The 16,541-nt window shown below is 32.4% G+C and overlaps 1 protein-coding gene across 1 annotated transcript; it reads right to left on the bottom strand.

The window, feature by feature from the left end:
* Positions 1-9,309: 9,309 nt before the first annotated feature.
* On the bottom strand, positions 9,310-15,608 carry LOC106474587 (protein FAM199X-like). Its single transcript, XM_013935275.2, has 7 exons — positions 15,574-15,608; positions 15,004-15,150; positions 14,466-14,653; positions 13,363-13,534; positions 12,479-12,630; positions 11,580-11,737; positions 9,310-10,930 (listed from the first exon to the last, which is right to left on the bottom strand). The coding sequence occupies exons 1-7, from the start codon at positions 15,606-15,608 to the stop codon at positions 10,751-10,753; spliced, it is 1,032 nt and encodes a 343-aa protein (XP_013790729.1). The 3' UTR covers positions 9,310-10,750.
* Positions 15,609-16,541: the final 933 nt, after the last annotated feature.

Here is a 16,541-nt window from a genome sequence, read left to right as displayed (position 1 = left end):
AGATACAACTAGCAGGTTCCAGACAAAGTGTACTTCAAGATACAACTAGCAGGTTCCAGACAAAGTGTACTTCAAGATACAACTAGCAGGTTCCAGACAAAGTGTACTTCAAGATACAACTACCAGGTTCGATGAAATGAAAAGCAAACTCTTTAACAGAAACATAACTATTATGGATAAGTTATGCAGGTATATCTCTATGAGTTAGATTGGTTATGTTTATGTGTTTTGGTGGGTATGAAATCAAAATGCAATTTACAATTTTTACTTTACTTGTAACAAAACCACACGCGTTTCCACCGTAGTTTGAATTTATTTTTCACTTTAATTGTTTTTTTACCAATAATTGTTTTTACGCTTGCATTAGTCGAGAAAACAAATGTTCATGCAGATTAGTCCAAATGTAAATCCTTGAAATGTTTGGGTACATTTCTAATCAGGTTATATGTAATGCATTACTCCATATTGACTGTTTACTTGTGAGGATTTTAATTAAAGGATATTGTTACATAATTCTAAAGTCTTTTTTTCTAATTGTTTATGCACTAAATTGCTTGTGGTTTACGATATTTTTGGTTCCCTAGTAAAGTATTACTTACTTAGCATTTAGTCCATCCTATGTGTCCTGACACATCTGGTCGTCCATTGATGATACTTTCTTCCATCTAGTGCCATCTTTTCCATTTCTTCCTATGTGACAGGTTCTTTCGCTGATGTCTTGCTCAATACATTTTTTCCACGTGAGCATTGATTGTCCTCTCTTTCTATTTCAATTCATCATTTGCTTCACAATTCTGTATAATGGGTGTGTTACGAAAAAGGGTTACTACCCCTCACCCAACCTTCCGCCTTTATTTGGGTTTAGGATCGGCATTGCCGCAAATATAATGTCAGCTACATACAAAAATGTAAACAAAAGATTATCAATAATTACTGATAGAGTATCATGTACATTTTACCTAGAAAATGAATGGTTTCACCAAGTTCTTGTAATACAATTCCTTTGTACTATAATTGTTGTAATAGGCAAAAACTAAGAAATCATTGAATATGATACAATCTACGGATCTCACGAGAAGTGAGATGAAAATAAGTCGAGTGTGGACTGAGCCAACTAAACTTTAAAAATTGGAATTTAATTCAAAGTAAATCGCTATTTTTTAATAACTGAGGAACTTTTTATGCGGCAGTTATGTATTGTTTTCAATGTTTGTGTAAACATACCTTGTAAGTTAATCGACTTAATATGTATTTAATAAGATGTTCTGTATTCCATTTCCATATGTATGAGCCACTTGTTTGAATATGAAGGATAATCCTAAGTGTATCTATATAAATATAATAGTACTGTCTGTTGTATGTCCATATAACTGCTTCGCAGAGTATGGATGGATCTTCGCCAAAATTGGCATGGAGGTTCGTTAGGTCCATGGGGAGATACATACAAATTTTCAGTTTTGCATTTTGCGGTTTTTATGAGCGTCTTTGCGTTTTTTACCACTACTCCACCTCCTGTGGATGAATCCTTACCAAATTTGGTATGGAGGTTTGTTGGGTCCGTGGGGAGATACATAGAAATATTCAGTATTGCGTTCTGCGGTTTCAATGGGTGTTTTTACCACTACTTTGCCCCCTGTAGATTGATCTTCACCAAATTTTGGAGGCCCAGCATGGCCAGGTGGTTAGGGCGCTCGACTCGCAATCTGAGGGTCGCGGGTTCGAATCCCCGTCACACTAAACATGCTCGCCCTTTCAGCACTGGGGCGTTATTATGTGATGGTTAATCCCACTATTCTTTGGTAAAAGAGTAGCCCAAGAGTTGGCGGTGGGTGGTGAAGACTAGCTGCTTTCCCTCTAGTCTTACACTGCTAAATTAGGGACGGCTAGCGCAGATAGCCCTCGTGTAGCTTTGCGCGAAATTCAGAACAAACAAAATAAACCAAATTTTGGCTTGTAGGTTTGTGGGTCCATGCGGAGATACAAGCAAATTTGTGATGATAAGGGCTGGAATTCATTCGGCTCCATAATTTGTAAAAAAATTAAGAACTTAGAAAGACTTAACTGTAAATTTACAAAGAAAGCTATTTCATCACTCCACCAATGTAGATAATATAATGTAATTTCTAACAAATTGCCCCACAACATCCACGACGTCAAAAACTAACTCAGGAACTTAATGAAGCCATAATCCAATTTGGTTTGGTTTGAATTTCGCGCAAAGCTACACGAGGGCTATCTGCGCTAACCGTCCTTAATTTAGTAGTGAAAGGATACAGGGAAGGCAGCTAGTCATCACCACTAACCGCCAACTCTTGGGCTACTCTTTTACCAACGAATAGAGGGATTGACCGTCACATTATAACGCCCCCACAGCTGAAAGGGCGAGCATGTTTGGTGTGACGTGGGATTAGAATCGAGCCCCCTAACAACCTGGCCATGCCAGGCCCTGTAATCCAAGATAGCACCAATCATAGTATAAATGAACATAAAACCAGAATAATATTGACGGTCTAAATCTGAAGATAAGTAATGCAACACACAAGGTAGGCTCGCTCTCAAGATACACATAACTACTCAAAATTTATACTAACAACAAACACGTTTACTAAGCAAGTAACATAAAAAAATATTCAATCATCGATTCTCAAAACAAGAAGCCTCCTAACACTAAAGACACGTCTAAACTCATAGTAATAAACTTCAGTAAATGAACATTCGTAGAACCTCGTATTTTAAAATCAAAATATATTCAGCACCCTATAGCAAACCATAAAACACTAACAACACAACAATATCACCCTGACGTAAAAACCTGCTCTCAAGAAGTTCAGAAAGGCAACACCATAATAATTTTACTACGATTACTAGTAGGTCACTGTAATCGTAGGCAAAGGTAAAGTCATTGTAATCTTAGACAAAGGTAATGTCAATGTAATCGTAGACAAAGGCTAATATACCATTAAGATGTAAGCTTTAGTTGAAGATGGCCGCTACAAGAAGATTATGTCTAGCCCAACAACCAACAGAGAGAAAAGAGTTAAGTAACCAATCAAGAAATAAAAAAGAAATTTGGTATGGTTTGAATTTTGCGCAAAGCTACTCGAGGGCTATCCGTGTCAGCCGTCCCTAATTCAGCAATGATAGACTATAGGGAAGGCAGTTAGTCAACACCACCAACCGCCAACTCTTGGGCTACTCTTTTACCAACGGATAGTGGAATTGACCGTCACATTATAACGGCCCCCATAACTGAAAAGGTGAATATGTTCGGTGACGGGGATTCGAACCGGCGACTTGCCGATTGCGAGTCAAACGCCATAACCATCAGGCCATGCCAGGCCAAAGGAACTTGGAACAATTAACAGTGCACCATAACACCACCCACACATCTATCTTTTACTTAAAATTCACAAACAATGTTGTCTTCTCCATTCCACTGTTAACGTTCATTTAACTGCATAGATTTGCCATACTATCCGTTAGTTAGATACTGTGTTTATATAGTATCATTATGAATAGATAAAACATCCTCATATGTTAAGAACTCAGTCTACTTTGTACAGAACATAAAACCAACCACAATAACCTTACAGGAAACGATTATCAGTTTCGCGCCAATCTTTGAAACACTACAGATACTCCACTAACAGCTTGAAACTTATAAGGCTCTCAAAGAATGTAGCCAAATGACGATCTCCACGTCAGTAGAACTCACAGCTTTCTGAATTAATACGAGGTACTTTCAACATATTTCATCACTAAATAAACTAAATAATAACTCTTAAACTAAACAGTCTTGTATATCCAACAACAAGAAGGCCTAGCTATGGTCTCACTCCTATTACTAAGTAATCAGTAACTTCTACATGGATCATTTCGAAGATAACGTTCTCAAAATAGATGCTCTAACACCCAGGATTTTGGATTAAATAACCCTTCTTGACTATGGATACCTTAAAGACTTTAAAGAGAAGAAAATGAAACACATTATGGAAATAAATTAAGACACGAAGCTATATTTTCGTACTGATATCGAAAGTCTCAAACATACAGAGGATATGTAAGTAACATAAAGTTATAATAGTATTCAGAGGCCGCAACTCGTTGTGGTCACATTTATTATCCACCAAACCATTTAAAGGCAAAAACATCATTTATAACATATGTTTTGAATGTGGACTCCCATTCAATGAAGGAATAAAGAAGTCAAAATTTAGGACCACAGTAAACATATGATGAATCGTAATACCGATCTATCAGTAACAGCGAGCTAGTAACAGACGGCCATGCAAGAAAATAGAATAATAGTAAAATAATGAGATGTGAATAACACACGAGAAAAAGAAAGATTCCTTTTAACTGATAAACACATTCAGTCAACCTAGTATAGAAGTCAGCAAAATCTAAACTTCTTTCTTGGAGCTATCAAAATATTTAGTCGATTCATGATGTAATATATTTCGCAGTTTTAACTTAAACTGAAAGATGTATGTACAATTGTAACATTGAACTCTTATTTCTTCAGCTTTCTTGCTCTAAAAGCTTCTTTTTTTTTACATTTGACATTTCAGAGTATGTTTTATGTATATAAGTTGATAATATTCAATACAATTTATTTATTTAGATAAGTACGTTAGAATATTCAATATAATTTCTTTATATGCATAAATACGTTAGTAGTATTCAATATAATTTCTTTTTTGTATATAAGTACGGAGGTAATATTCGATAACATTTCTTTATGTACACAAATATGTTGGTAACATTCAATATATATATATATATATAAGTACGTTAACAATATTTAATATAATTTCTTTTTTTGAATATAAGTACGTAGGTAATATTCGATATATATTTTTTTGTACACAAATATGTTGGTAACATTCAATATATATATATATATATAAGTACGTTAACAATATTTAATATAATTTATTTATGTATGTAGGTACGTTGTTAAAATTGATTATAATATTTCTTGTTATAACTGTGTATAAAGTTAAAGTACTACTAACTTCTCTGAACAACACTACAGGAAATTATCAAACATTAAATGTCCACCTGTGTTGCAACACGGAAGTTATGTATTTATGTTTATATACTTAGGTCCTTCCTGAATAAATTAAATTTATGAAACTACATCATACAAAATGTATATCTGTCATTGCAAATATAATGGACGATTTGTCGTATATGTGTAGTAGTTTGAATTGTTAAAAAGTAGTTTACTGATAAGCGACAGTGGATTAACACCTTATCTGAGTTGATAGAGCACTCACCTATTCAAATCCTAGCCAAGTTCAAATATTGAACTACTTCAAGTTATGTTTATATATATCTATTTCATTCCTGACACTCGCGGATAAAGGTGGAGCCAGATTGTTACTTCATTTATATATATATATTTGCAAATCCTCTGGTCAACAAACGTATTTGGTGGGACACACTAGATACTGATTGCTGCGATTCTTAAAACACTTAATATCTTTAGTTTGATTTACCAAAACAAGGATTAAAAGATGGTGTTACTCAAAAATTTGTTTGTAGTTTTATGGCGCGTCAGTAACTTCAATAATAATAACAAACTTTCATTATGGATGACTGGATCGTTTTTTGTTCCATTAGACGTACCAACACAATTTCTGTGACTGTAGGCGTGTTTGTATTTCCATGACATTACTTATTTGACAAATGTTTATACTGGTGGCCACTAGGCTTCACAACAGAAGGAAATATGATTCATAATATCCCTTCATTTAAGTAAGATTTGGATTATTTTCAGTCAGGATCCTCAAGAAGACCATTTACTGGGAACATACGAGTATAATATGAAGCAGTATTGTTTGTTTTTAATTATTCACAAAGCTACACAAGGGTTATCTGTGCTCTGCCCACCACTGGTATCGAAACCCGGTTTCTAGCGTTGTAAGTCCGCAGACATCCCGCTGTGCCACTGGGGGGCATGAAGCAGTATTTTAGGAATAATATTTCAACGATTACAATGGATACATCCGATAAATAAAAGGCATTATTTCCTATGCAAGTGAAACAAAATGTATTACTCGATAACATTTCTGGTCAGATAAAATAAAAATATTACCTCCAGCATTGCAATGGATTTTTCGTTTTAGAACAACACAAAAATGATATTCATAAAGCGGAATGATAAAACATTGCATTTTGATAGTACATTTGTCTGATTCGGAGAATAAATTCCGTAGTTTCGCTAAACATGGTTGATGGATCGTTAACATAAATGTATGTATGTGAGGAATTTGCTAATCATTCTTTTGCTCATATTTTTGTTTTATTTCAATTCAGTGTAAAATTATAAACTATTCAAAGCATTAACACTGAAATAATAATTTTCGTATTTATATTTCAACGGTCCAGGCTGCTCTAGGCCTCTGTGAGTATGCACCGATAATTTTTTTCTAATCGTAAACATGTATGTATTCCACTCATACCAAGAACGAGGTAGTTTTTTTTGTCATTTTTAAGGACTATGCGTCCAAGATATTTCTGTAATGTGTACTTACAAACACACAGTTGTGTGTGAAAGTATAGGAATACATGTAAAAGGTAAGTCAGTAATTACCCGATATCGTGACAAACCTTATAAAAGATACTAAAGTAAAAAAATTCACGAATGTTGTTTGTGAAAATTCATTTTAATAATCAAGAGACTGTGATATTTTTTTTATGTATTATACCATGTGGAGAATTGCACGTGAATTTGTTATATTTCATTGCTTTTTAAAAATATGGCGCTCATGAACGTTATACACTCTACAACAAAGAAAATTACGTTTCCCTTTGTAGTTATATATATATAAAAGCGCATTAAAGTATGCCAATTGACCTTTCTGTTTTATTAGCCGATCCTTTAGTACTGTTGTTTGACAGGTTCTGACCGAACAGTGCGATTTGACTATCACCGTTATAAAATAGCCACAGCCCCAAAGTGCGGAACAATTTTTTTTTTTTGTGCGATAACTAGACGCGAATCATGTTACACTCGGAGTTGTTATTTTTATCAAGTGTGTAGAATAATAGTAATATTCAAAATTTTTTAAACTAGGAGTTCCTAAAAAAATACAGGAAACTAAACCAGTGTTGTGTATAAACGAGAAGCCAGCTCGACAGACTTTTGGTTTTATTTTTTCAGATAGCCTAGCAGTATAAAATCTTACTTTATGCTTATTTTAAATTTATAAAAGTAGCTTCAAAAGTGACAATTAAACAGAAAAACTTCGGTACGGAAAACTAAACTGTACTTGAAATACTTATTACCTTATTGAGAGTCATGAGAACAAACTATTGTTCTTCGAGGAAATCATGAGAAACTCTTCACACCGGATATGGAAAGTTTCTGAACATTTGTTCATGTTTGAATCTGTCATGAAATAACAAGAATTACAACGTAAGAACTTTATTAACCCTATCTTGGAACAGACATCCACATGGATATACTTAAGTTTCTGTTTAACAAGCTACAGATTCAATATTGACTGTTGCTAAAAATGTGAAATATTACTTGATTATGCTCCACAATAATCTAGAAGTTTCTCGGCTGGACGACTCCCACTGCGACCTCCCATTATCTCTACAAGGATGGTTCATAACAAAGGTGACATATGCGCCTCTAGGGCTCAAAAAAAAAAAAAGCAGGCTCAGTGTAGGCAGCACATGACCCACCATTTGAGAAACACTATTCTAGAAGTTATCCATACATAATGATAATTCGATTTGTCATCACAGCTACTGAAAGTGGTGAAGTTGGTATCAACGAGCACTTCTTCCGATTCTTGCCACTTGAAAATACAGATAGTGCTGGTACGTAGCATGATCAAAGTTTTTATTTGAAGAAATTGTGTTGGCCCTGGTGCTAGCATGATAAACGAGAACAATGGTCTTCAAAAAATAAAATAAATACAAGAACGTATTTGTACGATGCAATACACGCGCTCTGTATCTTGCACCGAAACGATGCAACCGACGTATCACCAAGGCAGTGATGGTTTTCGAGTTGATTCAAAATATTTTTTGTTTTAACTTATCGTTGGAAAGTATTGTTACACATTTCTCTGTTAACTATGAAGCCACTGAGTAACATGTTATGTGGAATAATTAATGCTGCTTGTGCAAATCGAAACCGTCTACGATACTCTGGTCTACAATTCAAAAAACAAAGACTACCTTCCCAAGGGCCAGTGGAACAAAATCACGTTCTAAAACGAAAGCAGCCACTGCCGAGATGCTACATTTTAAATGTGTGGTTAGTCTTGTAGTTATGGCACGACTTGCTGAATGAGATAAACTTCTCCAGTAAGAAGCTGCAAGAAAGCTATCTTAATACTACCTGTCATTTATCCTGCATCCACAAAAAACAAAAGATATTAGTACAGGACCGATGAAGACTTTGTAAAAGCATTAGTAGATGCAGAGAAAATGGAAGTCAGTGGAAAAATTTCGCAGGAAAAGTAGATTCGCTCACTAAAAAAAAAAGATGGTTTTCTTAAGAAAGTTGTGATGAACCTTTACCCACAACAAAACTTAAAGGTCAATTAAATTCTAGAAAAAGATATCTCGGCAACAACAGGAATACAGCTTGTTGTCCAGTTTTCTTCGTTACTAGCTGCTAGAAACGAGTTCAAAGTATGAAACATCTAGTATTTCCAAATCGACCTTTATCAATGGCAAGACAACTAAGGTCAAACTAACATAACTATCCGACAAACTGCATGGTTCCTCACGGAGAGTTATTAAAATATCGTAACAAATGGGCAAGAAAAAGATTAGCATCGTCTTTTCCCAACACGTTTGTCGTCTTATGGCTCGCCCATCCCCACTGTGAGTGAAACTTTTCCCAACAAAGATAGATTAAATCCATCATGTCACTAACAACACTAGATGAATTGGTAACCAGTTCGAACAATTTGTTTGAACAAAACGTTGACTACCTCGTATTTCTTGAAAAGATTAATACGTACAAAATAGAACAAAGGTATTCAATTTTTCTATTGATTAATGTTTAGTTCACGTTTGTCAAGACCTTAGGACGAAAATAAATTATTTACCGATGTTTCAACACAAGATACACATTAGGAACTATAATGTAATGGCAAATGTATCGACTTGCATTAATTGGGTGGTTGTTCAGCCCAGTGCATCGCCATTAAATACTTTGCAATAAATCTAATATTCACGGAACTTATTACAATGCTTGAATTACTTGAAACTCATTTAATAAAACAAAAATTGAGTAGGAATTGATTAACCGCAAGTACAATATAACAGACGTCGTGGTAGTAAAAAGTTATCTTTATTCTGTACGTAATTTTACTCAAAACACCTTATAAAACACGTTTTTCCATGCGTGTACCAATTGAGATACACGTGACTACTCTGCTGGGGTACAATATCCAATTTCATAGAAAAAAAAACCCGAGAAAAATACTGCACTGTGGACCCAAATATTCTTTTATTACATATAGGCAGGAGTCGAAAACTAATATACAAAAGATATTTTATTTCGGAGACCTCTCATTTGTTAAATAAAAATAATATTAGTGCATTTACTCAAGTAACAGCATGTGCCTCCTATATTACTCAAGGCACTGATGAAATTCATTTCATCGCTTCAAGATAAAAAAACGACTGTTTTTTTTCTTTAGGTTTAGTTACATACAAAAAAATACGACTTACTAAAAATGACTTGTGCATTTATTACTTGTGATGTTCCCATAAAAAAAAAGTTTACAAATACTGTAATGTTAGGCATGAAAGGTCAAATACCCACCTATTATTTTAGCAACTGTCACCATAAGACAAAAAAAAATGTTTTCTATACCTTTATCAGTTATCAATACAAACTTTTGTCATTTAAATAAGAGAAACTGCCTAACATTGCGTCAAGGACAGAAGGACGTGTGGAGTTTTTAATTCAAATTTTATAATCACTTACTGTTAGCTGAGTAATGATTAATGTGCTCCAAATAACCTGAAATACATCTGGAGGATTGCACATGCTAGTTAGCTCTTCATCTCAAGGGACCTCTTGTGTAGCACATGTATTAAGGCAATATAAAAAAACAGACAAATATAGAAATATTAATATTTAAAAGATGCTACTGCAGGACATTCAACCATTTTAAAGTCATCCTCTTCGTTTATTAAAGATGAATGAATTAAAACATTTGGTAAAGATCTAAATGCTAAAAAAACAATCTTCATAATGCAACTGTTTTACTGAAATTAAGTACTTTTAATAATTTCAGAAAAGTTAGTCTTTTTAAGTTTTTCTTAATACAATATACTTCATACCATCACCCTTGTTGCAAGTATCCTTTAAATATTTTTGATATAATAAAAAACAGTTCATTTTTTCCAGACATTTATGAGATATTATGCTTTTTTACATTTAACATACAATATATGCGAGTTTTAGGATCTAACTACTTCAGATAGAAGAATACACTATGAGAATTACCTTCTTATGAAGTTTTATACATTCTAAAAATCAAAACTCTTTTGAATGTATCTTTAAGATAACATTTACACTATTGTGTATAATAATAATGTATACACTAACTGATGTGTTTAAAGAAACCATTTAAAAAAAACAAATGTTTTTGAGTAATGCAGTTGACATGTACAATTCCAACTCCTGCCTCTTTTTTCATGTACAAAATCATTTTTCTTCAATTAAACAAAGTTTATAAGACTACAGATGAATGAGTCAACATCATGCTAAAATTTCTATGTCTTCTTCTTCTTCTTCCTCCAGAAGCTCTGGTGTACTTAAAGAAAGGATTTCTTCACGTATAAAAAGACCACTTTTCCGTTCTTTCAAACGCTGCCGGTGTTCTTTTCTTTGTTTCTGTTTCCATGCTTTTTGAAATTTTCTTCTCTCTTTTGCTTCTTTCTGTTCGGATAAAATAAAAATAAATAAATCAGGAAATGAATTTTCCTGGATGTACTAAAAAGAACTTGAAAAGTTGCTACATATTTCAATTAACAATAATATATGAAAAACAAGGCTTTATTCCAAAGATTTGACATAAATACTGGATCTGCTTTCATTTTCTGTAATTTTTCAACACCTTTTATTCTCTAAATAAGAAAAATATTTAAAAATATACTAAGAAGAAAATCAAATTTCATCTACTGATTACTAAAAATTCATAGAATCTGATATTAATATATCATCAAAAACTTCACAAAATTTATAGTTATTTGACTGTAGGTACTTGTAGTGTACAAGTGTTTTACTTAAAACATTTAAAAGGATTATCTTATTAGACTAAAATATCTAAATCACAATGTTTTTACCATAAAAGTATTTGAGTATAAACAATGCTTTACTTATAACATCATACAAGTTTACAAAAAATAATTGTCTTACTAAGTCTAAATTACAAAATAAAAGAAGGGGGACTACTAAAATCCTTTTGAAGCTGTTTGGTCTTGGTTACAGCTTTCATTAGAAGGTTAATTTGATTTCTGAGGTAAAAAGACCATTACATCAAAATAAGTATTTGTTTTTGATCACTTCCTTGGTAAAAACTACAAACCTTTGAAATGTTCCGTGATGATGTTGAACACTGGGAACTACTGGTACTGTGGTCAGAATTTACTGATGGGACATTTGACGTGCATGGAATATCTAGTGCATACTTTCTAACATGCTCACGTAGTCTTTGCAGTTTAGTGTCATTTAAGCATCCAAGATCTGTGATGGATCAAACAAGAATTTCCCGTGACAACATCAATACAGAGAATTCATATAAACTTTTAACATTTTAACAACTGTGAGCCAATTAAAAATGAAATCCGACATAATTCTTGTATAAGAGAGAAGAATGTAATATAACACAAACAGATATTATCTAGATTGGAAAATGTTTTGTACGTTAAGCAAAATATCTTCACAATAATAGTTGCCCAATTTATATTGGTTTGGACTTGTTTTGACAATGAGTACTTCAGAACGAAACATATCGCAGCTTTTAAATGTTGTAAATATTTGTTTTATATCTAGAAAGTTTTCAATTTTAATCCATGGAACACATATTTCTTGGAAATTTGACCCTTTTGTGCCACTCAAGTCACACTTGTTCTGTGTATGTATAAAATTTGCAAATGGGATGTATGGATCCCATTATCACAATCTTATAATCACTTACTGCATTTGTTTTTTTTGAAAAATATTATTCTTACTTATCACTTATTTATATGACTTACAGTTGATATTTTGTAAACTGGTAGCAAATATTTTCATATAAATTCATGAGAAAAAAAACAAACCTAAATTATGGGCATGCATAAGTAACAAAAAGCTAACTAGAAAATTTAGTGTATGATATAAAAAATAAATATCGGTTCAAAAACTTCAATGTATTATGAACAAAAGTCTAACCCTAGTAATTACCAAACTAAAATGGATGTTTATAATTTGAGTGATTTATCTTACCTATCACAAATTCTGTATCAGCAGGAGAAACAACAGCTCGTGGGTCAATGATACGAATCACCTCTAACTGTTCTCGAAGGCCCATCTTCTGACTTATTATATTAGTCAGAGCTTCAATTGTGGCAAGCTGTTCTTCAGCCGACATTCGAGACCTTAAGTACACACACCTACATTTTACTCTTTTTTTTCTACTGTATAAATGCAATCTACATAAATATTATATTGTTTGACTAATTAATTTTCCCAAAGTACTGAATAACCTAACTCAAATTCATTAAGCCAATAATTAATACTGACATACTAAGATGATTATAAACATTTTATACAAACAGTGTACTTTCTATAATTCTAAAACAGTATCAAATAATACTTATATTTACAAAGCTTAAATTTTAAGGATACCATAATTGTAAAGTAAAAAGATTAGATATTACTCAAAAATGTCTTGCAAATCTTCTGTGATTTTCTCCTTAGAACTCTCCAGCATAGTAAAAAGTTTTATTATTATTTTCAAAATCATGTTTAGAATACATCTGGTTGGGAAGAATATTTTCTTTATCATCAGGAAGACAACAGCTGGTCTTATCCACCTAACACTACAACAGATATCAGTTATTTTAATATCATTAGCAGCTGCATGCCTGCTAGAAATTGATATTAAGTCTTTGGGAAGGAAAATGTTTAATAATAATCAGGCATCGGTGTTTTGTAATTGTCATATTAATTCTGTACATATTTAATGGTACTGGCACCTTCAAAAAAATAAATAAGTAAATCGTACAGCATCCTCACAAAATTCCTAGACTTCAGTGTAAACTATACTTCATTAATATTTTAAGCTGAATTTTAACCCTTTCAAGAAAGTTCCTTCAGTGTTTGTTTACCATGACTTTGAAGATGACAGAAGAGGTTTAGGAGATCTGGAACATTTTAAGTGAGATACAGGGGAACATGGTAAGTTTGTATTAACATCACAACTGTCATTAGACACACTAGAGTCAAGCTCAGATGCAGGCAGTTCATTTGTCCAATCAAAAGTCTCCCAGTCAAGTTCACCTGAAACAATACAGACTTATTATATCGGGTGAGTGCAAGATGTTTACATATGCTAAAAACATAACAGATAACTAGTGAATGACTGAAGGCCAGTTGATTAATTCATCTAAATGAGCTTTGAAGGAACTAGAATTATATATGCACACTACATATCTAAGTAACCTATCACAGCAATTGACCATATAAAGGATGAATAACCTACTCTGAGAACAAATGTTTATTTAAACTTTCAGAGGTTATAATAATAATAATCACAAACAGTCCTAGACACCCCTTCCAATGTTATCCATCTATAAATAAAACATTATTTTGAACACCTGAATCATACATTATTCTAAATTTTCGTAAGTTTCAAAGTTTACTTCTAGACAGAATAAACTTTTTCATTCTTGAAAACAAAACTGTTGTAAGCAGTTCCCATTACTTCGTTAACTTTTCTGACCCAAAAACTAAATACTCTTTGGATGATTTTAGTTGTATAAATTATTACACCAAAGGAATTTTTATATACACCCCAACACACTTCATTTAAATTCCAGATACCTTCTAAATTGTTGTTCTCTAAGTGCATGAACATATTAATAAAAATATAAACTTTAACATATGAAGCCACTTATCATGTTTCTTGGGATTCCCTTACATTAAGTAAACAATGTTTGCAATATTGAATCTGTTCAATGTTCATAAATGTTATTATGACAGGTAAAATGGAAATAAATTATCAGAAAATTAGTTATATTCAAGTCAAATTTTTATGCAATAGTTCTAAAGTTGAATTTCATTTTCTTAATCAACTACTAGATGTAAGGTATTGCTTTAAAAACTTTGATGTTAATACACTACTAATAAAAAGTATATTACATAACACAGGAGTAAGCTATATTCTAGAAAACAAGGGTTTCAAATTGATGGCACAGCAGCCATAACCTACCTGTAATGGAGGGTTCTCCCAGTATGTTTGCAGGAAGTAGCAAATCAGAGCTATTCAGTGATTGTAAGTCAGTACAACAGCTGTCTATATGAATATCTAATGGAAAGCAGGGCTCTCCAGCATCAGAATTCCCAGAGCTTGGGGTGCAGATAGGGCTGTTGGAACGACTGGAGACATTTTCTTTGTTCCTGATTTAATAATAAATTTCAGCACAACAATAAAATTAAAAACACAGAAATAAAAATCAATTTCTGTAAGTAACATAAACTTAGTCTTAATTTTGTTTGAAACCGTTCTCTCTGTTGTTGTAAGATTATAATTTATAAGTATGGTTAAAAGGAGTGGATCACCAAGAGTTTTCAACATCTCGATGAAAACACTTTTTTCTTTTGTACTTTCAAAAGTAAACTTTATCGTTAAACATATTTTTTACCTAAAAGGTCCTTGGGTACTGTCAATATATATATATTATAAAAATTTCTTTAATCTTGATGCATGTTTTTCAAAGGTGAAAAGTTTTATACAAATGAATACCTACTTAATTAAGTCAAAATCTAATTCAGCTACATGTAGATCTTCAAAAACTTGGCCATCCAGGGAAGAAAAGCTGCTAAAGTCCCGTGTGAGGAATGGATCCAAACTGTAGGGACTGAAAACAAACAACAAAAAGAAACTGTTATATATTCTTTTCACAAAATAGAGTGATTTTCATATACACTCAGTGCTCCAGATAATTTTTTTCTGTAATGAGTAATAACTCCCCAGAATTCTGTAAGCAGGAGTAATTTTAAATTTATTTTTACAAATTGTGGCAATAACATGTTATGATAAAAGAAATTTAACAAATTATGAATTATTTTATTATTTCAAAAGGTTAAATTTGGCACAGGATTAATTTAGCAAATTAAATCACCAAATGTAGTCATAATAAACATAAATAATAACATTACAACTTTTTATTTTATTTTTTTTCATAAAATTGGATCATTCATGAGTGTATCAACAGAAACTTTTGGTGGTTAGAGTGTGCTTATTTTTCAGCTCGACTGTGATAACTGTGAAGATCTTGTGTACATTTGCAGAAAGCTACAATATACCCATTAATTACTGTACTACTGTTAAAGCACCAATAGCTGTATCCATTTTTCCATGACAGCAAAACAACTTCTCAATATTTTTTAAGGCCATACGTGGCTGATTTTTGGTTGGGAAAAAAATTATGCTGGTACGGCCCTTATCTGGAGCACTTCAAACACCGAGAGAAAACATGTATGGGAATTAATTTTGAAAAAAAAAAAATTTTTTTTATTAATTTGACATTATGTATTCAACTTTTTAAAACAATAATGTGATCAGAACTGACATTCTTTGTCAAGTAAATAAGTTTTATCTGTGCACATACAAAACTTAAGATTGGAAAAAAAAACTTATTAATTTGTGTGACAATTTTATTTATAATAATAATAATTAAAAGATTAACAGTAGTTTCCGAACTCAGGCTTTATACATCTAAAGCTTCACAGTGTAACAGGAAATGCATTTAAAAGTCAGAGAAACAAACTTAAGTAATTTATGTCACACAGTTACTAAATATTGCTATAGTAAAAAAGGGTCAAAGATAGAGTTCATTAGCAAACAAAGTTAACCTCTCAATATTGTTTTGAATATTAACATCACTTGCTTTTACTTCAAGTGTCTTGGTAACAATACATAAAATAAAATCCTGTCTCTCATAGGGCCCAAAGAGAAGACAGAGGACACAGTTGAACAATGTGCTTCTACTGGGTTATCAACATGAATACCTTATTTAGTAAGTAAAACTGGCAGATCTTCTAGATTTTTCAGATGTGTGTACACTTTAAATGATCAATGTGATAGGTCATTAGATCCATTGACAGATAATTAAAGATCAATAGAAACCTTACTAAACTTCTTCAGGGTTTTAAAGTGAATCATGTTATGACTGGAGCCATATTCCAAGAAAATATTCTCACATTTTTCCAACCTGCATCTTCTTCAATAAAAATAGTTTTTAAGGAAAGTGCCTTTTCAGCACCCCCCCCCCCACACACACAC

Source organism: Limulus polyphemus, unplaced genomic scaffold, assembly GCF_000517525.1.
Source record: "Limulus polyphemus unplaced genomic scaffold, Limulus_polyphemus-2.1.2 Scaffold7405, whole genome shotgun sequence".
NCBI lineage: Eukaryota > Metazoa > Arthropoda > Merostomata > Xiphosura > Limulidae > Limulus > Limulus polyphemus.
The sequence above is the reverse complement of the archived record's forward strand: the minus strand, read 5'-3'. Positions and strand labels throughout refer to the sequence as shown.